Here is a 26,293-nt window from a genome sequence, read left to right on the forward strand (position 1 = left end):
CCCACACCCTTCCTGGAGAAAATCCCGTAAATGTAAAGGAGTTCCCCAGACCCACTGTGGCAAGTCTGGTGCAGGTGATGGGGGTCACACCGGCCTGGAGACGCTCACTCACTCAGCATGCTGTTTCTGTTCTGCCCTTCAGTCTTGCACACTGGGAAGAGGTGGTTCATCATCTGTCCAGTGGCTGAGCACCCCGCCCCCGAGGCCCCTGAATCTTCGCCCCCACTTCCTCTCAGCTCCATGCCTCCAGAAGCCAGCCAAGGTATGAGCAGCCCGCACCCACGCAAACCCCTCCCTGTTTCACGTGCAGGCCTCCTTCTGTGCATGACCCAGCCGGTATGTGCACAGTACCCAGGGCTATGCAGGGGGCTCACCCTGCCCTGTCACCCATGGCACAGAGAAGCCTGTGGGGCTGTGCTCCTGTCCCTGTTTTCTGCCAAATCAGCTCAGTCAAAGCAGCCTCCAGGTTTGAGTCTGCCCTGTTACCCCACCAAGCAGGTGGCTCGCATGGCCACACAGGTGTGTGCTGAAGATCTCCACTGTCCTTCCTTCACAGCGTTAACCTGGCAACTCCTTGCTCCTGTCCCTTTCCTCTGCGCCGCACACCTGCAGCAGACACGCCTCTGCTGATTCTGCTTGCTTTGGGGGGTGGGATGGGAAAGTCCCTGTTGGTGCTGAGACTCTGATTTTAAAGTGTTCACACAGACGTTTATCACTGTGCATTGATCTGCACCTGCACCTGCCTGTACTGATGCCAACAAGCCCGTGCTTTGGGCTGTCAGTTAAATCTTGATAGTCCTTTGGGAGGCTGAAAATAGTCACTTGAACAAATTTAAGGTTTAATTCCCTATCAGTTGGCAGGGGTAAGTTACTGATTATATAACTTGACATAACCTTATAGCACATTCATAAAAAATATCTGTAAATCATTTTTAATTTCATATCGTGTGCTTCCAGTGACTCCCATTATCTTTTGGAGATTCGTTCCCATGGGGGACAGGTCAGCCTAATAACAAAATCCAAATGAAGCAACGAGCTGAAACAAGGTGACCTCAGGTAAAAGGCTTGGGCCCAGCCTGGGCTGAGAAATCGGAGAGAAGCAGCCTTGCCTACAAGATTGAATTTTTAAATAAGTATATGTTCATATATTACTTCTGAATTTAAATACATACACACCCAATTATAAGAAAAACCCTTCTAAGAGCTAATTTTTCCTGTGACGTAGGCGTGCAGGGGACACTGTGGTGTAAGTTTAGGGGACAGTATGGTTCATAGAAAGAAGTTAAACCCTCTTTCCTTCATCTATGCACTGAGTGACCTCAGGAAACCTGTTAGAGCTGGTTTCTTTCTGTATTAAAAAAAAAAAAAAAGGAAAAATTGGTGGCAGATCTGTTAATTTAGATTAACCATCTACTGAGAATAACCAAAAAATGATAAACGTCATCTGTGTGAAGGCATTTGAAATCTGATCATAGTGGAGAATTATTAGGCTGGGATCCAAGGAAGGATGGAGACATAGGGACGTGAACCTAGTTTTGGCTCCTTTTCCCCAGGGAGCATCTCTCATTCCTGCAGGGGTGGCTAAGAGGCTGTGTGGCTTCAGCAGCCTCAGCAGGCTAGAGAAAGGGAGCTTATAGAGTCCAGGGCCCTGAGGGTGGTCTTGCTGAAGTGCTGTTCTGGAGAAGGAAGGACCAGCTGGAAGGAGACAGGCCTGCAGAGAGAGGAGCCCACCTCAGAGCATCTCAGCCCCTCATTAGGATGGTCTTGGAGTGCTGTGGGTTCAGGCATGTGCACGAAAGTCCTTTCTGCAGGAAGGAATATTATTCTGGGCCTCACGTGACTTGTATGAACAATTTTGTGAATATAATATCTGGCACATAGTAAAAATGACCAAAGAGTTGGGTTCTGGGTAAGGTAGAGGAAGCACACACACTCATTTTTCTTTCCACTGAAATGCACTGTAAATCCTGGACAGATGTGTGGCATAGCTGTCTGAGTACTTGGGAAAATTTTAGCAATGGGAAGATTGGGGACACACCCCAGAATTCAAAGTGCCACTGAGCTGCTGGTGAGTTGAATGTTTTCCTCTGATATTTCCTGGTTTGAACGAAGTACAGCCCAAGGACCAGAAGCAAATGCTTTGGTGCAGGCAGGAAAGCCTCCAGGAGAGATCCTGTAGTTCCAGCTCCCAGACCAGGAAAGGCAACTCCTAAAGCTCAGAGAAGAGAGAGAACCCCTCCCCATTTCTCACCCCGCTTCTCTTGCACCAGCACCCAGACAGTTCTGGAGGTAACGGGAGCAGCAGGTAATAGGAACATGCAGGAGCCAAAATAGTGAGAGCAGAGAACCGTTCTTTATTTGAGGAAGCCAGGGCTCCAGGAGCACAGAGCCAAAACCTGTCGCATTTTTTTTTCTCTGTCCTCTTGCCACCTTGTCATTCATGGCACAGTTACAGAATTGGGTGGTTTCTGTTCAGAGGTTTGGAAAGATGAGTCCTAGGGAACCAGGAAGTATCATGGAGAGCACAGAAAAGGAGTTTGGGAAAGTAACCCTGTAGTTGTTTATGGACTCCTGGGCTCACCCCCAACCTGTGCATGCATGCATCTGATCCTAATAGCATGTAAGAAACTTTGGCAACTGAGCTAATGAGTAGACCTCGCCCAGGTTCCAGTACACCTGTTTCAGATGCGATTAGTACTGCGAAGGCATTAAAAGTGGAACTGACCTGTAGCCACAGCCCATAGAAGGCAGCTTGCAACTTGCAGTCTGAATCTAACTAGGTTGATTGCCTACTGAAGCAAAAATATTAATGTTCATCATAGGGTTTGAACAAGTCTCAGGATTTCCTAATGTCATGAAAATGTTCAGAATAGAATTAGAAATAATTTGGCAAATGAAAAGCCATGAAAATGTTAACTTGCATGGAAAAAGATAGCCATGGTGCCAGTGACAAGATGATGTAGATTTTGGGATGATCTGACAAAAACTTTAAAGTAACTGTTATAAATATAACTGAAAAAGCAGTGACAAACATTCTTGAAACAAATGATAAAGTAGAAAGTATCTGCAAAGAAACAGAAGATGCGAAGAAGAAACAAATGGAATTTTTAACATTGAAAGTTAAAATACCTGAAATCGTCCAACTGGAAAACAGGGGAGAAAGATAGAAAAAAATAAACAGAGCTTCAAGGAACTGTGGAACAATAACTAAAGGGCTAACTTGTGTGTCATTAGAGTCTCAAAAGGAAAAGAAAAAGAATGTAGTGCTGAAAACATATTTGAAGAAATAATGCTAAAAATCTCCCAAGTTCGGTGAAAGACATCAGTCTACAGATTCTAGAAGCTAAGCAAACCCCAAATAGGTTAAATGCAAATCAATCTGCTGAAAAGTAATGACAGCCAGACCCAAATTATGCATTACCTAGATTGGAACAGTGATTCGAATGACTGTAGATTTCTCACCAGAAGGTGTGGTGTTCAGAAGAAAGCAGCAGGCCATTTTTAAAATGTTGAAAGAAAAAACTGACCATTCAGAATTCTGTTTCCAGGGAAAATACCCTTCAAGAATGAGGCTGAAGTAAGGCCATTCTCAAATAAAGAAAACCAAGGGAATACATGGGCTGCACATCTACTCTAAAATTAGAATTACTAAAGATCTTCAGGCAGAAAGGAAATGAGACTAGGAGATAACCTGGAATATCCGGGCTGAAGGAAGAGCAACAGAAGTTGTAAATATAATAGACTATTCTTCTCCTTGAGTTCTTTAAAACATTTCTGACAATTGAAGTAAAAAAAAGATTGTAACAATGTTTGATAGAGCTTTCAATGTATGTAGATGTAATATATAACACAACTATGATATGGCAGGTTACCTATACATTACTACATTCCAATTCAAGTGATAGACTACTAATTCTTTTTTTTTTTTTTTTAACCTTCCATTCCACCAGTGTGACAAATTACTAATTCCATGTAGACTGTGAAAAGTTAAGTATATATTTTGGAATTCCTAGAGCAACCACTGAAAGAATTGTAGAAAAAGATGTGTATAGGCAAAATCATAATAGATAAGATGAACTAAAAAACTTCAAAGGCCAAGCGTGGTGGCTCATGCCTGTAATCCCAGCACTTTGGGAGACCAAGGTGGGGGGATCACCTGAGGTTAGGAGTTTGAGACCGGCCTGACCAACATGGAGAAACCCCGTCTCTACTGAAAATACAAAATTAACTGGGTGTGGTGGCACATGCCTGTAGTCCCAGCTACTCAGAAGGCTGAGGCAGGAGAATCATTTGAACCCGGGAGGTGGAGGTTGCAGTAAGCTGAGATCGCGCCACTGCACTCCAGCCTGGGCAGCAAGAGTGAAACTCTGTCTCAAAAATTCAAATAACCCGAAAGAGGAAATGAGAAGAGAAATAAAATAATTTTTAATTAAAAAACTGAGAGAAAAAAACCCAGAAAACAAACAATAAAATGGCAGACCTTAATCTAAACATACTGATAATTAACCTCAAGGTAGCAGTTTTAACACATCAATTAAAAAAAGTAATTATGAGAATGGATTAAATTTAAAAACCAAACAACTTGAGCTAAGTATATGCTATCTACTAGAAAGTTCAAATACAACGATACTGATGAACTGAAAGGTCAAAAGAAAAAGGATGGTAAAAGATAGCCCATGCAAACACAAATCAGAAGAATGCTGGAGTGCCTGTTTTAATTTCTGACAAAATAGACTTCAGAGCAAAGAAATTACCAGGGTTAAAAAAAGACTTTATTTATTTATTTACTTACTTAGTTTTTGAGATGGAGTCTCACTCTGTTGCCAGGCTGGAGTGTAGTGGAGTGATCTTGGCTCATTGCAACCTCTGCCTCCCTGGGTTCAGGCAATTCTCCTGCCTCAGCCTCCCAAGTACCTAGGACTATAGGCACACACCACCATTCCCAGCTAATTTTGTATTTTTTGTAGAGACAAGGTTTCACCATGTTGGCCAGGATGGTCTCAACTCTTGACCTCATGATTCACCTGCCTCAGCCTCCCAAAGTGCTGGGATTACAGGAGTGAGCCACTGTGCCCAGCTAACATTACATATTTATAAAGAATAAATTCATCAAAGGACATAACAGCCCTAAATGTATACACACCTAACAGCAGAGCTTCAAAACTAACAGAACTGAAAGCAGAAATAGACAAATCCACAACTATAGTTGGAGACTCCAACACTCTCAATAATAGATAGAACTAATAGAAAATTAGCGAGAATATAGAAGATCTGAAAACACAACTAACTTGACCTAATTGACATTTATAGAACACTCCACTCAAAAACAGAATACAGTTTTTTTCAAGTACGTATAGAACAGTTAATATAGCCTGAGTTATAAAACAAAACTTAACAAATTTAAAAGTATTGAAATTATGTCAAGTATGTTCTCCTATACAGTGCAATATAAAATTAAATAACACTTATAAATAATTTACAGGTAAGAGAAAAAGTTGGAAGGAAAACAATTTGAAATGAACAAGAATGAAAATACAGCATAATAAATTTGTGGGATATAGTTAAAACAGTACTTAGAGGGAAATTTATAGCACTAAAATGCTTAGATGAGAAAAGAGGACTCAAGTCAATAACTCAACCTTCTACCTTAGGTAGAAACAAGGAAAACCTATAGGAAAATAAACTTGAAGCAAGCATAATGAAGAAAATAAAGACAAGAGCAGAAAGCTATGATATCTAAAACAAAAATCATAGACAAAAACCAATGAAACAAACTTATTTTTTTAGAAGTTAATAAAATGATAAACCTCTAGCAAGACTGCAAGGAAAAAACGAAATACCAATACTAAAGAAAACACATAAAAGACCAATATCAGGAATAAAAGAGGTATATTACTGTAAAGGATAAAAAGATAATACTGCAATAGTCTGAACAAGCCTACAGACAAATTAAACAATTTAGGTGAAAGAGACTAATTCCTCAAAAGCCATAAACTACTAAAAGTCATCTAAGATAGAATAGATAATCTGAATAGCCCTATACCTATTTTTGAATTCATTCTTTTAATAATGAATTTGTAGTTAAAAATCTCCCCAAAAAGAATTCTCCAGGCCAAAATAGTTTCACTGGTGACTTCTGCCAGACATTTAAAAGAGATTCAACACCAATACCACTTCCACAAAATCTCTTCCAGAAAATAGAAGAGGAAAGAACGCTTCCCAAATCATTTTACAAAGCCAGCACTGCCCTGATTTTAGGACCAGCCAAAGACAGTACCAAAAAACAGAATGATAGACCAATACGTCTCATGAACATAGAGGGCAAATATTCTCAAAATATTAGCAAGTCAAATTCAGTACTATATTAAAAGGACAGTATGCCATGAGAAAGTGGGTATATGCTGGGAGAGCAATATTGAAGAGTTAGTCCACCATATTAATAGTCTAAAGAAGGAAGAAACATATGATCATAACAGTTGACACAGCAGAATCATTTGACTAAATACAACATCCATTCATGACAAAAATCCTCGGCAAACAAGCTAGGCACAATTGCACATGCCTATAGTTGTAGCTCCTTGGGAGGCTGAGGCAGGAGGATCACTTGAGGCCAGGAGGTCGAGGCTGCAGTGTGCTAAGATTGTGCCTGTGAATGGCCACTGCATTCCAGCCTGGGCAACATAGCAAGACCCAGGTTTCTTTAAAAAAAAAAAAAAATATATATATATATATATATATATATATATAAAATTCTTAGCAAACTAAGAAAATAAGGGTACTTCTTCAGTCTGATTAATGTAAAACACACACACACATACAACATAAAAACCCACTGTTTACAGCATATTAGACCAAATGTGTTCTCCCTAATATTGAGAAACAAGGCAATAATATGTTTTCACGTATCTTATTCAGCATTGAACTGTTTTAGCCAGACTTAAAGACAAACAAGAAACAGAAGTGAAAGGTATGTGGATTAAAAAAAAAGAAATAAAACTATCTTATTTGCAGATAACATGATTTCATATGTATGTAGATGATGACATGGATTCTACAGCAACAACTCCTAGAACTAATAAGTGAGTTTAGCAATACCATAGGATACGCAGTCCTCATACAAAAATACCTCAATATTTCTATATACTGGCAGTGAACAATTGAAAACCCAAAATTTGAAGGCTCTACCATTTATAGTAGCTCCCCACAAAAGGATATACATGGATCCAAATTTAATGAAACATGCAGAATCTGTATGCTGAAAACTACAAAGTACTAATGAAATGAATCAAAGGTTACCTAACTAGAGAAGCACACTGTGTTCATGGATTGGAAGACTCAACATAGTAAAACTGTCACTTCTCCCCAACTGGATCTGTAGATGCATTGCAGTAACAAAAATTAAAGCAGACTACTTTTTGTAGATATTGACATTCTAAAATTTATATGGAAGTACAAAGGACATAGAAATGGCTAAAATCATTTTGAAAATGGAGAATCAAGTTAGAGGGATCACATTACTGAATATTAAGATTAATATGAAGTTACAGTAATCTAGACAGTATAATATTGGCAAAGGGATTGGTACACAGATCGGTGGAACAGAATGAGCCCAGAAATAGACCCACACAAATATGGCCATTTGATTTTTTTGAGAAAGATGCAAAAGCAATCCAAGAAAAGATAATCTTTTCAATAGATGTTGGAACAATTGGTCATCCTTATGCAAAAAAATGAATCTTTAAGCCTCACATTTTACTCAAAACTTAATTCAAAGTGGATCAAATGTAAAATGCAAAAACTGTATAACTTTCACAGGGAAACATTGGAGAAAAATCTTTTTTGATCTGTGCCAGGCAGGAGTTCTTAGACCTGACACCAAAAATATGGTGTATAAAAGAAAAAATGGATACAATGTCAAAATTAAAATATCTTGCTCTGTGAAAACTACTGTTAAGAGAATGAAAAGACAAGCCACAGACTGGTAGCCAATAATGGCAAATCACATATCCAACATGGTGTCTGTGCCAGGCATATGTAAAGAATTCTCAAAACTCAACAGTAAAATGAGCATTAAAAAAAGGAGCAACTCGGCTGGGCACAGTGGCTCACGCCTGTAATCCCAGCACTTTGGGAGGCCGAGACGAGTGGATCATGAGGTGAGGAGTTCAAGACCAGCCTGGCTAAGATGGTGAAACCCCGTCTCTACTAAAAATACAAAAGTTAGCCGGGTGTGGTGGTGGGCGCCTATAATCCCAGCTACTCAGGAGGCTAAGGCAGAGAATTGCTTGAACCCAGGAGGCAGAGATTGCAGTGAGCCAAGATCACGCACTGCACTCCAGCCTGGGCGACTGAGCCAGACTCTGTCTCCAAAAAAAAAAAAAAAAAAAAAAAAAAAAAAGAGCAACTCACTTGAGCAGATGACCAGACACTTCACCAAAGAGCATATAAGGATGACAATTAAGTCCATGAAGAGTTGTTCAATATTACTGACTCCTGGGGAAATGTAAATTAAAGCAGCCACAGGGAGGCATCCCTGGACACCTGTTAGAATGACTAAGTGCATCAAATCTGGGTGTGGCTGTGGAACAGCTGGAACTCATACATTTCTGGGGGGATGTAAAAATGATACAGCCATTCTAGAAGACAGCTAGGCAGTTTATTATAAAAGATATACTTACTATATGTCATAGCAATTTTACTCAGTTTTTACCCTAGAAAAATGAAAACTTACGTTCACTTAAACACCTACGTATGAACGATTACAGTTTTACTCATAATTACCCAGTTGCCGAAACCGGAAACAACCCAGTTTTCCTGCAGTAGGTAAATAGATAAAAGCTGTGGTACTTTGAAAAAGCAATATATCATTGGTAAATTGATCAACATGGGTGAACCTCAAAGGCCTTAAACTGAGTGAAGTAGGCCAATCTCCAAAGGCTTCGTACTGTATAATTCCATTTATAATGACACTTTTAAAAAGCTAAACTATCATAAGGAACAAGGTCAGTGCTCTCCAGAGATTAGGGGAGTGTTCTTCTATAGGGAACATGCAAGGAGGTGTTTTGGGGTGATGGAATTGTTTTCTATCCTGATTGTGGTGGTAACTAAATGGATACATGTGTGTCAAAACTCATAGAACCCTACCTGTAAAGAAAAAGTTAATGTTACTGTATGGTAAGTTTTAAAGTTCTTTTAAGTTTACATGTGTTGAAAAAGATGACCAGGCAGATAATGAGACAGCGATGAGATAGCATAAGGGAAAAGCAGCAGAAATCATCAACAATAAAAAGGGCCCTCATACTTCTGCTTTAGGCCAAGATGGAATAGTAGGCTCTAGATTTGTTTTCCTTCAGAAAACAACTTAAAAAGCATTCAAAATGTATATAACAATGTTTTTTTCAAGGCTTTGAACATCAGTCAGTGAAGGATCCTGCAAGACTGAAAAGAGTCACTACAGTTATCTCAGCCCACTGCCTTGAAAAAGTCTGTATTGCAGAGCGGGGAAGGAAGAGCCCCGGCCGAGCTTGGGAGATTGTGGAGTGAGGAGACCAAGCTGAGAATGTGGAGAGACCCAAATGTCAAGAATTTCCAAGGCAGAGTTCTGGAGAGGAGAGAGCTGCGGAGAGAAGAGTCTGAAGATAACGGGTGATTCCCCTGGATGATTTAGCAGAACACTGTGTGTGAGGAAAGTCACCCAGGCCGAGGAGTGGCCCACCATGAAGGATCAGAGGCAGTGGACCTGGGAACTCACACAGGCCTGGGGATGTCTGTTGCTGCCAGCCAGCTGGAAAGCCTTATAATTCAAGGGGTTTTGGGTACAGTACAAAAAAGGGGCTTGCCTCAGTCCTGGAGGATAATTAGCCCTAGACTAAGTGCTTCTCTTATCTCACCTGTCAGATCTTAAGAGCAGGATCTGAGAAAATCAGATTGTTTCAGAGTAACTTAACTGCATCCCACAACACACTTCAAGAATGTTTATAGGAATACAAATTCATCCAGCACCCAATATGGTATATTTTACATCATCTGGCATCCAATCCAAATTATGAGACAGGACAACATAAGAAAAATGCAACCTTCTAAACCAAACCATAACTGATACAGACATTAGGATTAGCAGACAAGCACATTAAGACAGTTACTATAACTGTAGTTCATATGTTCAAAAAGCTATGGAAGTGTAATTCACCATACTGATCAACTAGAAAACAAAATTCATATGGTTGTCTCAATAAATGCAGAAAAAGCGGTTGACAAAACCCAACAATTGTAAACATCCTCAGAAGACTTGGAATTGAAAGGAACTTCTTCAACCTGATGAAGGGAATATACGGAATCCTACAGGCAACATCGTACTTAATGGTGAACAGCCGAAAAGCATCCCCAAAGATCGGGAACTAGGTGAGGATGTCTGTTCTTCCACCTCTCTTCATCCACCTGGAGCTTCTGGGCAGTTCACAAGAAAAGGGCACAAAACACATCCGGGTTGAAAAGGAAGAACGAAACCCGTCTTTATTTACAGAAAACCTGTTTGTGTAGAAAAACAAATGGAATCCCCATCACAACTAGAATCAATAAGTGAGCTGGGTGGTGAGATACGTGATCAGTATATGAAAAGCAGTTGTATTTCTGTATGCTAACAACAATCAAAGATTGAAATTCTAAAAAATTATTTGTGTATGGATTATTTAGGGTTAAACCTGACAATATGTGCAAGATCTGTACAGTGAAAACTGCAGAACAGTGCTAACGGAAATTAAAGAAGATCCAAACAAGTGCCCTATTCATGGGTCAGAAGACACGGGATTGTTACAGTGCTCATTCTCCCTAAATTGACCTACAGAGCCAATGAGCTGCAGTGAGAAGACCAGCAGTCTTTGTAGAAACTGAGAAGCCAGCTCTGGATTTCACATGAAAACACAAAGGACATGGAAAATTGGAAACAGAACTAAATCAGAGAACTAACAATGCCAGATTTCAATAATTATTATAAAATTCCAGTAATCAAGACAATGTGGTATTGATGCAAAGACAAATAGATCAACAAAATGAAACAGTCTGGAAATCAACCCACACAGCCTACAGATGCTTGGTTTTTGATAAACATTTAAATGACTTTCAGGGAAGAGAGGATAATCTTTTCAGTCTTAGAACAGTTGATCATCCTTATACAAAAAAAAAATATATATATTTATTCATAGTGCATGCTATATACAAAAATCCACTCAAAATAGAATGGAGAACTAAATGTAACACTGAAGACAATGAAACTTATAGTAGAAGACCTAGGAGAAAATTTGTGTAACCTTGGGTCAGCAGAGATTTCTAAGATACAACATCAAAGCATGATCTGTAAAACAAAAAATCAGTAAACTGAATTCATCAAAGTTTAAACTGTCTACTCTTTGACAGACACAAAAGGAATGAAAACATAGGCTAGAGACTAGGAGAAAATATTTTCCAAGCATATATGTGATAAAGGTCTTGTATCCAGATAATATCAGGAACTCTGAAAAGACAATGGTAAGAAACGATCTAATGAAAAGGTTGGTACAGATGCTTCACCAAAGATTATGTGGATGTCAAAGGGGTGTATGAAAAGATGGTTATTCAGTAGGGAAATGCAAATTAATACCACAATGAGACACCTATTAAAATAACTAAACTTTAAGAGATCACGTGTTGGCGAGGCCATGGAGGAGCTAGAGCTCTTATGCACTGTATGAAATGCTACAGCCACTTTAGAAAACAGTTTGGTAATTTCTTTTAAAAGTATATGTGCAGATAACCATGTGATCCAGCCATTTTACTTCTGTGTACTTAACCAAAATCAGTTAAAATAGATGCCTGTACACTGCAAAGGAATGTTCATAGCAGCATTATTGATAATAGCCAAGACCTGGAAACGGCTCAGGTGTCCATCCTCCACGTTTCTTGAGTTGAAATGTGCAGCTGATGAATGCTTTTGTGTTAATTTCATCTTCATTGAAATCAGATCCTTTCCCCAGGATTTGAGGCTGGGGCTTATTTTCTTCAGCACCGTGAGGACAGCACTATTCCTTGTCTACCGGCATATGTTGTCTGTACTGTGGCAGAATCTTCCAAACCTTTAAAGAACCTGTTTTTTCTCTGACATTCTTTGAATTTTTCCACCTGCCTTTGTGAAACACTTTGTGGTTTATTCATACACTATAATGCTACTCTGCAATAAAAAGGAATCAATTGTTGATACCCATTGCAGCATGGATGATTTTCAGAATAATTATGCTGAATGAACACAAGAAAGAATGCTTGCCATGTGACTGGACGTATATAAAATTCTAGAAAATGCACAGTTATTTGTGGTGGCTGAAAGCAGATCAGTAGTTGGGAACCAAGGCGTGGCAGGAAAGGAGAGGGAAGAACGGACGCAAGGTTCACAAGGAAACATCCAGGAGGGTGATGACTATGTTCATTGGATGGATTGTGATGATTTTACTTATATGCCTGTGTCAAAACTTAGATATGTGCAACTTATTGCAGCAATTACACCTAAATAAAGCTATTAAGATCCAAACAGCAGTAACAGAGCATGCCAGCAGAGGTTCCTGATGGTGGAGTTACCAGACTGAGAATTAAGTTTGCCTACTGCATTAAAAGAGACAAATGACTAGATTGAAATTTTTGTCAAAGAATTAGAAACTATGCCAAAGAAAAAAAGGAGCTAAATGGAAGTTGTAGAACTGAAAAATACATTAGTTAAAATTAAGACATCAGAGGATGGTTTGTACACTGCCAGAGAGAGAATCAGCAAGCTAAATAGGTAGCTCTAAAGAAACTAAAGTAAAATAAGGATAATGAAAACAGCAGAAAATAGAAAAGAGGTGCTAAGAAATATAGAGGTTACAGTGAGATGATCAAACACATCATGTAATTGGAGTCCCAGAAAGCAAGAGAATGCGGCAAAAACAAGTTTCAAGAGATAATGCAGAGAATTGGAAGGCTTGAAGCCACTAATTCAAGAAACTTCCAAACTCTGTAAGTTAAAAAATAAATCCGCACTTACATATATCATAAAGTGCTGAAAACCAAAGGCACATGGGAAAATTTAAAGGATGCCAAAGAAAAAACTGGTCCTTTAAAGGTTTGGAAGCCCCTGTCTCAGTACAGACAACATATGTCAGTGGACAAGGGATAGTGCTGTCCTCGCAGTGCTGAAGGAAATAAGCCCCAGCCTCAGATATTGGTGAAAGGATCTGACTTCCGTGAAGATGAAATGAAGAGAAAAGCAGTCATCACCTTCACAGCTCAATTAAAGAAATACTATCCCAGCACATTGGGAGGCCGAGACGGGTGGATCACGAGGTCAGGAGATCAAGACCATCTTGGCTAACCCGGTGAAACTCCATCTCTACTAAAAAATACAAAAAAAAACAAAAACAAAAAACTAGCCTGGCGAGGTGGCGGGAGCCTGTAGTCCCAGCTGCTCGGGAGGCTGAGGCAGGAGAATGGTGTAAACCCCGGAGGCGGAGCTTACAGTGAGCTGAGATCCAGCCACAGCACTCCAGCCTGGGCGACAGAGCGAGACTCCACCTCAAAAAAAAAAAAAACAAAAAAAGAAATACTAAAGGGAATATTTTTAGACAGAAGAACAGTGACTGCAGATGAAAGGCCAGAACGCAGGTAGGAACAAAAACCAATGGAATTATAATTGTATGAGTACATCTAAGTGCATTTTGACTGGATGTAAAAAATAATGTCTTGAGGTTTAAAATGTTTGGTATGTTACAATGCATGAAAATGGGGCATATTTATCAGGAGGCAGGAAATGCACTTAAAGGGCTCCAAGATTCCATGTTGCCTGGGCAGAGAGCCAAATCAAGAATGCACGTGATAGTCTCTAGAGTAACCCCTGTGAGACTCGTAGAATAGCAGATAACCTCCACACTTGTGGTGGAGGGGGCAGGTGGGGAAGGAGTTTTTTAAAATATGGCAAGGAAGGAAAGAAACAGAAACACTGAACATGGAGAGCACATAGAAATCTTTAGTAAGATGCTAGTTTTAACCCAAGTAGATCAGTAATTAAATGTAAATGGACTAAATCTCAAAGATTCTCAAAAGTGAAAAAAACCAGAACAAACTAAGACATAAGATTATAAAAATATTAAAAAAAAAAAAAAGGGAAAAAGAACACACAAATACTAACCTAGAGAAAGCTAATGTCTATATTTTTATATCAATGTAGATTTTAAGGCAAAAACGTGATGGTGAAAGACTCAGCTGGCCAGGAGAATATAATAATTTAATGTTTGCTTATGTTTAGTAATAAAGCCTCAAAATGCATAAAGTAAAAATTAACACAACTAAAACAAATGGAGCAATTTACAGTCCTCATGGGATATTTCAACTTTTGGAATAGGGAGACACTGAGTAGGGATAGAGAAAATTTCAACCACAGAATTGGTATCTTATACATACAGGACACTGTACTCGGCAGCTGAAGAATACACTATTTTTTCATGCACACAGCGTATTTTTAATTTAACCTTACGCAGACCCAAAACAAATCTCAACAAGTTTCAAAGAATCAAAATCACTTGATGCATGCTTTTGGTTAAAGTTGGAAGTAAACTCGAACTCATTAACTAGAAGATAACTAGAAAATATCCACATTTGATAGTTAAAGCAATGCATTTATAAATATCTCATTAGGCAAAGAAGGAATTACAATGGAAACTAATAAAAAATTCTGAATGATGATAAGAACGTCACGCTAATGAAAATATTACATACCAAAATTTGTGAGATGCAGTTTCAGCATATTGAGCAGAAACTTTGTAGCCTTTAAATGCATATATTGGACAGGAGAAAAGTCTGATAGTAATAAAAGTATTTACTGCAAAAAGTTAGCAAAAGAGAAAATGGAACCCAAATAAAGGAGAAAGTAGAATAGATAAGAACATAAATTAATGAAATAGTAGACACATATACAATAGAGTATCCACAGAGCTTAGCAATGGTTCTTTGAAAAGGCTCATAGCATCAGTAGGCCCCCTGTGATGAGACTGACTAAAGGAGAGAGAGAGAATACATACGTAATCAATATTAGGGATGAAAAGGTGGGGGACACTGCTACAATCCTATAAACATTAAGACAAATATAAGAATGTGAAAATTTCTTTGGATTGTGTCTTAGGGAACTACAACTTACCAAACTTATTGAAGAAGAAATAGAAAATCTGAAAAGCGCTATAAACATTAAAATGTCAAATCAGTCATTAGAAGCCTTCTCATGTCTACCCTTCCTGGTGGCAAGATTGCTGGAACAACTCAGAGTGTATAGTCTTTCAGGTTCAAGTGCAGGCAGAAAATAGAGACCCTTTTCAAAAGGTTTCATACATCTGGCCCTGACTCCCATTATGCAGAACAAGGACACATTCTCTAAAGCAGTCGTGGCTAGTGGCTGGAATCCACGCTGACTTGTGCCCAAATTGCAGGCACAGCCCTGGAGTTAAAGTAAGTGACAGTTGTTCCCAAGAGGAAATTTGGAGTGGCACTACCCAACAAGGAAGCAAATGGATGCTGCATAGTTAAGAAAAAACAAAAAAACAAACAAACAAAAAAAAACACACACACAAGGAATGTTCACAATAATGAGAAAGATGGACTCACTCAAATGTTAGGGAAAGAGAAATCATAGTTGAAGAAAAGGCAGTGAGAAAGAAATCAGGCACATAAGTTTGGACCCCTTGGCCTCCATCAAAGTGAGTGTCCACCCACATAGGTGTGTATAAGGGGAAGAAAACCTTCCTATAAGGAAAAGTTTCAACTTGATGGCTTTACCACAGATACTTAAGTAAGAAATAATTCTGATCTAACCCAACACGTCCAGAGAACAAAGAAGCTTGTTTTATCAAACTAGCATAACTTTGACACAAAAATCTGACTGAGAACATTATAAAATAGGAAGATAACAGGTCAGTCTCTCCCTCTTCCATCAGCACTTGCAAAAATACTAAACAAAATAGTAGCAAATTAAATCTAGTGATACATGAAAAGAGTATGTATGACAGGTTACTAAGTTGCAGTGATTTCAGAATGCAAGGTTGGTTTAACTTAATTTGAATAAACAATTTATTCACTATGTCCCAATAGATGGGAAATTCTATTTTTACAAAAACAAAAACAAACAAACAAACAAAAAAACCCCAGCAAATATTCTTAATGGTGAAATGTGGAATGCTTTCTCTTTGAGATGGGGAACAAGATAAGGATGCCCATTCTCACCACTTCTATTCAGTAACCTGTGTCCTAGATATTGTAGGGGGCAGTGGGGGTTGGTGGGCAGGGAAGAAAGGAAGGGCTAGAGGGAAAAAGGGAGAAAGAAAAAGAAGGGAAAGCAATAGGATTGAAGAAGCCCAGGCCCTGCCTCATGCAGCTAAATCTGGATTTCTGGGGGTAAGACCCAACCTGCAGCCCAATTTAAGAGCCAATGCCCTGACCACTTTTTATAAGTATATATAAGGAAGTGTCATGGTGGCATCACAATCACTTTATTTTTCTTTTGAAGAAAATGGTATTTATTTCTGAACACAGTCTTCCAAAGAAAATGTTTGCTTATTTGAGTTGGTACTAACTTGAGGTTGGTGTTTTTCTATTATCTACTCCAATATCAACTACTCTGTAAATGGAAATAAATACACAATGTATGCCACATAGTAGACACTCAGCTGAATGATTGTTCTGATCAATATAATGCTATATAGTGTTACATAAAAGGTTATATTCCTTTTAGCATTACTATTTTTTGTTAAAAATGTGGGCAGAACAAGATAACTCTTCTTTGACTCAGAAGCTCTACCTATAAAATTATTGGGCTAAATAGCAGTTATTTCCAAGGAATACATTTGCTAAAACTCTTTCTATTTTGAAGAAGAAATAATCGTGGCCTTTTGGTAACACTGTAATTTTATCATTTTGCCTCAATATCTAATAGCATTAAAACAATTACTGTTTTAAAAAGTGATAAGGATTGGAAAGGAAGAAATAAAACTATCACTGTTTGCTGATAACATGATTATATACATAGAGACTTAAATTTACAGATAAATTAGAATTAATAAGTTAGTGAAGTAGCTACAGACTGCAGTTATCTTTATACCAACAACAATCAGAAAATAAGGAATATTGAAAAATTCAATTTATATTAACACAAAAATGCCACACACCAGTGTATGAGTCTAACAAAAAGTATGTAAGATCTGTATACCAAAAACTATAAAACATTGAGAGAAATTTTAAAAAGAAATGAGTAGGAAGATATGTACCATATTCACGGACTGGAAGATTCAGTATTATAAAAACTTCTTCCCAACTAGGTCTGTAGATTCAGATTCTAACCATTTCTAAATAAGCATCAACAAGCTGATTATATACTCTTTATAGAAATGCAAAAGCCGGTCAAAACCAAGACAGCTTCTAGAGGAAGGATATCAATCTCCTAGATGTTGTGACTCATGTAAACCTGGAGTCACAGAGATAGTCTGGTCCTAGAACAAGGACAGAGAAATTGAGCAATGGAGTCAAGACAGCTCAGAAGCAGGCCCACATCTTTGGACACATCTTTGGTTGACAAGAAAGGTCCGATTGCCAGACAGTGGAGACAGGATGGTCTTCTTAACAGAAGGAGTTGGGACAGTAGGCTGTCCACACAGGGAGATGACCTCACACCACACACAAAACTCAGTAACAAGTGGCCTGTGAATCTCTAAGAGGGAAAACAGTAAAGTTCCTAGAAGTAATAAGAGGCAGTATCATTATGGCCCCCACGTAGAATATACATGTTCAAGTTCCACAAAATATGCAAGTGGGAAAGACTGGCTAAAAGTTGGTTAAATTTGACTGTATTAAAATCAAGAACTGTTGTTCATCCAAAGACACCACTAATCGAGCCCATAGGCAAGTCACAGAGTGAGAGATGTCTGTGGTACAGATTGCCCCCAAACAATTCTCTACCCAGCATCCATGAAGAACCACAAATTAAAAAGAAAAGAATGACAGCTCTGCAGAAAAGCAGGAAAGAGACTTGAACAGGTGTGCCCTGAAAGAAGATACCCAGATGGCCAGTGAACACAGGAGAAGGTACTCGATTGAATTAGATATTATCAGGAAAATGCAAATCAAAACCACACTGAGCTATCACCTCACACCTGTTAAGATGGCTGCTCTCAGAAACAAAGGACAGCAAGTATTGGCTAGGATGTGGAGACAGGGCACCTTTGTGCAGTGTGGTATAAATTAGTACAGCCATTATGGAAAACAATGTGGACCTTCCTCAAAAAATTAAAATAGAACTACCATATGATCCATCAATCCCACTGCTGGGTATATGTTCAAGATAATTGAAAACAAGGTTTAGAAGAAGTATCTGCTCTCCTGTGTTCACTGCAGCGTTATTCACAATAGCCAAGATATGGAAACAACCTAAGTGTCTATTGACAGAGGAATGGATAAAGAAAACGTGATGTGTTTGCACAGTGGAGTACTATTTAACCACGGAAACAAGGAAACTGCCATTTGCGACGACATGGATGAACCTGCAGGACATTATGCTCTATGAAATAAGCCAGGCACAGAAAGACTACACGATTTATTCCTCTCATATGCGGTATCTAGAACAGTCAAAGCCAAAGACAATCAAAGCAGAGAGCAGAATAGAAGTTGCCAGCGGCTGGAGGGAGAGGGAAACGGAGTTACCAAGTTCAGTGGACATAAAGTTTCAGTTGTATAAGCTGAGGAGGCTCTAGAGCTTTGACACACAACATCGTGCCTATAGTTATAATAGAGTATCGTGCTTTTAAAAATGTGTTAAGACAGCAGATCTCATCTTCAATGTTTTTTCCACAATTAAAAACAATAACGAACCACAATGAGACGCCATCACACGGTCCTAGGGGTGCTCAGAGGCTGCCGATGGTGGGGGCATTGACTCCGCTTGGGGAAGCAGCTTAGCACCCCTACATAAGGCTAAAGGGGATTGCAGGTCCCCACTGGCGTGTGCCTGGCGGGACACGGGCCCGCGCACACTGTGCCTCAGTTTTAGTCGTGGTCCCACCCGGCCACAGCCCAGCCAGCACCAGCACAGAATGGATGTGTGCATCGTGGTGCAGTTGTGCAAACACAACAAGGACACATCTCACAAACACAGGTGAGAGAGCCCAGGCACCAGAGAATAGAGTACCATTCCATTGATAGAACATGCAGCCCTGGACCATGGTGTTTAGAGAGACAAACGGTAAGGTCGGAAAGAAGAGCAGTGGAGGAAATGCTTGTCAAATTAGTTTACCTTTGTTGGGCCAGGCCGGGGATGGGGGCCAAGGGAGTCTGGGGGCACAAGGGAGGGCATCAGGGCCCTAGTAATCTCCCCATTCTTACCTTTTATTTTTTAAACAGTTTTCTTTTTTTGTGTGCATTTTCTTTGTGTGTTTTAAAAAGACAAAGTGGACTGGGCATGGGGGCTCACACCTGTAATCCCAACACTTTGGGAGGCTGAGGCCAGCGGATTGCTTGAGCCCAGGAGTTCAAGACCAGCCTGGGCAACATGGTGAAAGCCAGTCTCATATGAAAAACAAAAATTATCCAGCTGTGGTCCCAGCTACAAGGGAGGCTGAGGTGGGAGGATTGCTTGAGCCCGGGAGGCAGAGGTTGCAGTGAGGTGAGATTGCGTTACGGCACTCCAGCCTGGGTGACAGCCCAGACCGTCTCCAAAAAAAAAAAAAAAAAAAGGTTGGGTTGCAAGTGAGGAAAACTGGGCTCCAAGGCCAATTAAGTTTGAGAAACACTGTCCTGCCACCTCTCAGATGCCCGCAGTCCTTGTGAGCCTGGTGGAGGCTCTGCGAGCTCCTGCACAAGGCACTGTGAGACTTGGTTAGACTGCTGGGGTTCTGGATTCCTCCCACAAGGTCACTGACCAGCCCTGGCTGCGCTTCTGACCATACCAAAGACTGGGGGTCTGAATCTGAAGGCTCCAGGCTCCTGCACACTCCTGGGCATGGAAGTGTGTACAGCTCACTACTTAAACTCTAATTTTTAAATTTCCTTGAATAACTTTTGTCCAGTGCAAGATAGACAAGAGCTGTATCTTTCCGGAGCTGTCCGTGCAGGTGACAGACAGATGACAGGCAACAGCCGCAGCTGATGGTCACATGCTGCAGAGGACACAGAAGGAAGGGTGGTGCTGGTTCAGCTGCAAGGGACACTATGGGAACCGGGACCTGGAGTTGTGAAGCTGGTGGCCCAGAGACCTGTGGGAGGGGTTACAGGAAGCAGCAGCCGGAGCTGGGCTGAGCTGCAGGCAGGCAGGAGCCTGGTGTGTCAGGAAACAGAGAAGACCAGCACGCTGGGGCCATGGCCAGGCCGTGTGAGGCATCTTTTTAGCCAGGGAAGAGACAGGTAGATAGGAACTGGAGTACCCTGGTACAAAGGCATTTTCCCCATTTCTTCTAGATCCAGCGCCCTATAAAGACCAGCTGTCCTCAAAGGAACAACCCGGCTTTCTAGCCGGTCAGCAGCTCCTGAGCCAGGCGGGCCCCAGCAACCCTCCTGGGGGGCCCCCAGCCCCTTTGGCCCCCTCCTCCCCTCCTGTGACTGCTCTGCCCCAAGATGGAGCAGCTTCAGCCACCAGCACCATGCCAGAGCCAGCATCAGGAACTGCCATCCAGGCAGGGGGTCCAGGGACCCCTCAGGGGCCGACCAGTGAGCTCGAGACTTCTCAGCCACTAGTGGAGACTCACGAGGCCCCGCTTGCTGTGCAGCCCATCGTGGTGGGCCTAGGACCTTGCGCTCCAGCTCCAGAGGCCGCCTCAACCAGGGAGGCCAGTGCCCTAGGGGAGCCCCTGCCAGCTCCTGCACCTGAGCCCAGCCCCCACAGCGGGGCCCCACAGCCCGCCTTGGGTCAGCCCACTCCCCTGCTTCCTGCCTCAGTGGGGGCTGTCAGCCTGGCCACTTCTCAGCTCCCAAGCCCACCCCTGGGACCCACCGTCCCCCCACAGCCACCCTCGGCCCTGGAGTCGGATGGGGAAGGGCCGCCCCCCAGGGTGGGCTTTGTGGACAGCACCATCAAGAGCCTGGACGAGAAGCTGCGGACTCTGCTCTACCAGGAGCATGTGCCCACCTCCTCAGCCTCAGCCGGGACCCCTGTGGAGGTGGGCGACAGAGACTTCACCCTGGAGCCCCTGAGAGGGGACCAGCCCCGCTCAGAGGTCTGCGGGGGGGACCTGGCCCTGCCCCCAGCGCCTAATGAGGCGGTTACAGGGCGTGCCCAGCTGCCCCAGCCCTTGGTAAGTAACTGCCTTGTCCCAGAGACACCGCCCTGGGTCAGGGGCTGGAGCCCAGGCGCGAGCCCGGGGGTGGGCAGGCATCTCGACTATGCAGAGCCACCCTCACTCAGGGCCTGTCCCTCTCTTGATGTCCCACCCACGTGTGTCTGACTCACCCGTGCATGTTTTGCAACAAGTGGCCCCTGTTTGGGGTCATGCTTGTGCAGCGTCAGGTGACACAGCCCCATCCATGCACACAGAGGGACTGGGACAGCCCAGGGGCAGCTTGAGACGAGGGGAGTGGATTTGCAGATACAACTGCTGAGATGCTGACGTGTGAGTCTCACAGCTCTTCTCTTTTTGTGTTTCTTTCTCCAGGTGGAAAAGTCAGAACTGGCCCCCACTCGAGGGGCTGTGATGGAGCAGGGCACATCTTCGTCAATGACAGGTAACAGCTTCCTGCTGAACCCTGCGTTCGCAAGGTGCTGCTCAGCTTCCTTGCCCCAGAACCTTCTGCATCCACATCCTCATCTTTCATCTTTTAAGGGATAAAAGCATTTCTTGAAGATCCTTTTATCTGTAAGGGATCCTTTAGCATCTAGGGTGGGGCCCAGACACAGCAGGAGCCCGTCATGATTTAATTCAAGCTTGTCCAGCCTCTGGCCCGTGAGCTGCATGTGGCCCAGGATGGCTTTGAATGGGCCCAGCACAAATTGGTAAGCTTCTTATGAGCTTTTCTTTTTCTTTTTTTTTTTTTTTTTGCAATTTTTTTTAAAGCTCATCAGTTATTGTTAGTGTATTTCATGTATGGCCCAAGACAATTCTTCATCTTCCAATGTGGCCCAGGGAAGCCAAAAGACTGGATGCCCCTGGCTTAATTAAAACCTACAGAGTTCTAGAAGGAACCACATGCTAACACTCCAGAGAGAGGAAGTCCTCCGGGGAAATGGATAAAGCCCCGGTTGGTGGGTGCTGGGATGTTGCAGGGACTCGTCACAGTTCCTGGACTCTCCAGTGGCTGAGGGTCTGCACACGTTCCAGTGGATCCACCCCAGCCCTTGCTTTTCTTCAGCAAGGTAACAAGATGCCCACAAAAACCCAGGCTTACTTCAGCTAAAGCCGAGCAGTGCGCTGGGGGGCCCTGTGACTGCTGGGAGCGCCAGGGCCAGGGCAGTCCCTGAAGACCTGGTGCAGGGCTTTCCCTTGTGGCTCCTGGCTGCCACTGCTGTCTGTGGAAACGCCTTTGCTTTTCTTCTCATTTCATTACCTGCCTGCCTCGGTGTCCCTTCTAAGGGAGCTGGACTGATCTTGTGAGGTCTGAGCTTCCTTCTCAGCCCGGGCTTTCTTGGGGGGTGGGCACAATATGAATCAGGATTCCCGTGAGCCTCCTCACGGAAACCTCAGTGCACATCAGCCGCAGGTGGGACCCTGTAGTCCCAGGCCACGTTTATTTCCAGACTTTAAGAGGGCTTGTGGCAGCTGGCACTGGGGTCAGAAGCTGTGTACTCAAGGAACTGGTGATGTTTAGCCTGAGGAAGATGAGGGACGGGGCAGAAGCAAGAGTGCCTTTGCACAAGGGTGGGAACGAGAGGTGGTGTTGGAGTGCCAGCCCTGACCACGCTGGGCTGCGTGTGGCGCTCTTCTTCCTTTGGCCTCGTGCTGTGAGATGTGTCTGTCCCATGGGCCCCTTGGGCAGATGAGCAAACTGAGCTTCAGTAACGTACAAATGCTATAACTTGTACTCCAAGTCCGTGCTCTTTCCAAAGTGCGGAACTCACGGGAGAAGCTCCAAGGAGACGGATTCTAGTTTGGCAATAGTGACCTTTCCTGGGGGTTGGAGCCATTTAGAAGTGGAGAGAGTACATTTGACAGTGAGCCTCCTATCCCTGGAGGTGGGCACGGGGATGTGAGGAGGGGAGTCAGGTGTTGCCCACGGGTTGGGGACACGTGATAGGGACTAGATTTGGTCTCCTTGGGAATCTGATTTGGGTGTTGTTCCCTTGTGGGTTTCCAGTGGGGTGTGCAAAGGAGACACGTGTACATGTGCGGGCGGCCCCAACCTCCCCAGAGACTCCGTCTGCCCTGCCACCTTTCCCGCGGCCCATAGGTCTGGCTCATGCCCTGGCCTGCCCACGAGTTTCTTTTGTCACATGAGAGTCTCAGCTCAGGCGAGGCCCCCATGTCAACTTGCTTGGCTTTTCTGATTGCCTCTTCACGGCAACCCTGGGAAAGCTGGTCAGAAATAGCTCCCTAGACAGAGAGCACTGAAACAGCTGCAGGTGCAGTGGGCGACAGTTTTTGAGACACCCTGGGAGCAGGGCTGGAACCCGGCCCCGTTGATCTGTGTCGTGGGACCCTCTCACATCAGACGGTGGGGCGAGACAGGGTGCTGGCCTTCGGGTGCACAGAAGGCCTGGCTGCACGAGGGTGCCCGGGGCTGACGCCTCTTCTCTTGCCCAGGTTTATTGGGCATCTGTCATAGAATGCCATGGGGCCAAGACATCGTGGTGTATTTTCAGTTCCCAAAACTGCTGTGAGCACCCACAGCTGGCTCCTCCCAGTGCCCACTCCCGTTGTCCTGCCTGGCTGGCGGCACTCCCGTGGGGTCACTTTGGGCTGCTTTGGGTCAGCTGTGAGCCATCTCTGCCTCTTCCTCCTCCTTCAGCCCCAGTAACGTTTCCGATGTTCCCACAGCAGAGGCATCTCCCAAGAGCATGCTGGGCTATGACAGAGATGGAGGGCAGGTGGCCTCAGACTCCCGTGTGGTCCCCAGCGCCCCCCAGGTAAGGGCGACTTGACGACCCCCTGGCTGGTTGGTAGGGTTTGCTCTGTGCTGATGCTCACATGAAACCTCTTCATCTCCGCTTTTTCCCAAGGATGTACCTGCTTTTGTGAGACCTACACGCGTGGAGCCCACAGACAGGGATGGTGGAGTCGCTGGAGAAAGCTCAGCAGAGCCCCCTCAAAGTGGCGTGGGCATTTCCACAGCGGGTGGCCAGGCCAGCCACCCCCAGACACTCGGCGCTCGAGCTTCAGGGTCCCCTCGGAAACGTACAGAGCAGCAGGATGTCAGCTCACCAGCCAAGACTGTGGGCCGCTTCTCGGTGGTCAGCACTCAGGATGAGTGGACCCTGGCCTCCCCCCACAGCCTGAGGTACTCCGCCCCTCCCGACGTCTACCTGGACGAGGCCCCCTCCAGCCCCGATGTGAAGCTGGCGGTGCGGCGGGCGCAGACGGCCTCCTCCATCGAGGTCGGCGTGGGCGAGCCCGTGTCCAGCGACTCCGGGGACGAGGGCCCTCGGGCGAGACCCCCGGTGCAGAAACAGGCGTCCCTGCCCGGGAGTGGCAGCGTGGCCGGCGACTTCGTGAAGAAGGCCACCGCCTTCCTGCAGAGGCCTTCTCGGGCCGGCTCACTGGGACCTGAGACACCCAGCAGGGCAGGCATGAAGGTCCCCACGATCAGCGTGACCTCCTTCCATTCCCAGTCGTCCTACATCAGCAGCGACAACGACTCGGAGCTCGAGGACGCTGACATCAAGAAGGAGCTGCAGAGTCTGCGGGAGAAGTAGGTCCTGGGGGCGGGAAGCGCCGCCCCCTATCCCGGGCCGTGGCACCGCTTCCCGGTTGTGAGGGAACCCTGGCACTGGGGCTGAAGTCCTGGCCAAGCAGCGCCCGCTTGGAGCTGCCAAGCAGGTGACAAGGGAGTGATGAAGGCTTTTGTTTTTGAGACAGTCTTGCTGTGTCACCCAACCCGGAGTGCAGTGGCGCAATCTTCGCTCGCTGCAACCTCCACCTGCCAGGTTCAGCGATTCTCCTCCCTCAGCCTCCCGAGTAGCTGGGACTACAGGTGCCTGCCACCATGCCCGGCGGATTTTTGTATTTTTAGTAGAGACGGGGTTTCACCATGTTGGCCATGCTGGTCTCAAACTCCTGACCTCAAATGATCCACCTGCCTTGGCCTCCCAAAGTGCTGGGATTTCGGGTGTGAGCCACCAGGCCTGGCCTCCCTGTGGTTTCGAGTAGGCAGTCTCCCACTCAGAGTCCTCCGGGCTGGGCCGGCCACCACCCTGCTGTCTGCCTGGCTTCTGGCTTCTCTGGATGCCACGCCTCCTGCTGCCCTTGGGGGTATGTCTTGGGGGATCGCTGAGGCATGTGTCTTCCTCACTCTCTCTGCCTCTCATCTGTCTCCTTCCCTCTTCTTTTCTCCTTCTCTCTCTCTCTCTTTCCCCCCTTTCATTCCTTCTCTCCCTGTCTCGCTTCCCCTCACTCTGTCTCTGCCACTCTCTCTATTCCTATATGTCTCTCCTTTCTTTGTCTCTGTCTCTCTCTCTATCTCTCTCTCTCCCCCTCTTTCTCTTCCTCTCTCTTTCTACTTGTCTCTTTCCCTCATCCAGCAAATATTTATTCTGTCTTGCTGCAGCTGGGGGGTTACTGAGATGTCCTTTGGGATGGGAGGGCTGACACCAAATTCACCAGTGCCTGAAGGCACATTTGTAAGTCGAGTCGTGTTGGAAATCACAGGCTTAGGTGGGAGGAGCCATGCACATCTTTCTCTCCTACGAACCCTCTCTGCACAGTGTGCACAGGGGCTAAGAGACTGTCTGCCCAGGCTGGTGGGGTGGTCAGTGCCGTGCATTGAGGATATAGTGAGTGTCTGTGTGTTCATGCAGAACTGAGGAGGGAACTGGAGCTGCTGGGAGAGGCAGGAAGGTAGGGATGGGTGGAATCACTGCTGATCTTAGAGGCATCCAGGAGGGTGGCCCCCATTGGCCACATGGCTCAACAGACTCTTGGTGGAGGCCAGAGAGTGGATGGGGCCCAAGGTGGGCATGACCTAGAACTTTTTGGGATAGAGGGCAGCAGATCCTGGGCACATTTGCTCAGCAGGAATGTCACCCTGGGGAGACAGTGGTCAGAGTCAGCAGGAACAAAGGGGAGCTGAGATGTTGCCAAGCCACAGCCCAGCTGTGGCTGCTACGAAGAGAGGCTTGTGGGGG

At 44.1% G+C, this 26,293-nt stretch overlaps 1 protein-coding gene across 1 annotated transcript in view; it reads left to right on the plus strand.

Annotated features, from left to right (window-relative positions):
- The window catches only part of WNK2 (WNK lysine deficient protein kinase 2), a 138,106-nt gene that overhangs the window by 86,623 nt on the left and 25,190 nt on the right, over positions 1–26,293 (plus strand). Inside the window, exons 19-23 of the mRNA XM_025360589.1 lie at positions 143–262; positions 20,485–21,317; positions 21,675–21,744; positions 23,991–24,079; positions 24,173–24,861. Of these exons, the coding sequence (XP_025216374.1) occupies positions 143–262; positions 20,485–21,317; positions 21,675–21,744; positions 23,991–24,079; positions 24,173–24,861 (1,801 nt within the window). The remainder of the gene's footprint in view (positions 1–142; positions 263–20,484; positions 21,318–21,674; positions 21,745–23,990; positions 24,080–24,172; positions 24,862–26,293) is intronic.

This window comes from Theropithecus gelada, chromosome 15, assembly GCF_003255815.1.
Source record: "Theropithecus gelada isolate Dixy chromosome 15, Tgel_1.0, whole genome shotgun sequence".
NCBI classification, from domain to species: domain Eukaryota; kingdom Metazoa; phylum Chordata; class Mammalia; order Primates; family Cercopithecidae; genus Theropithecus; species Theropithecus gelada.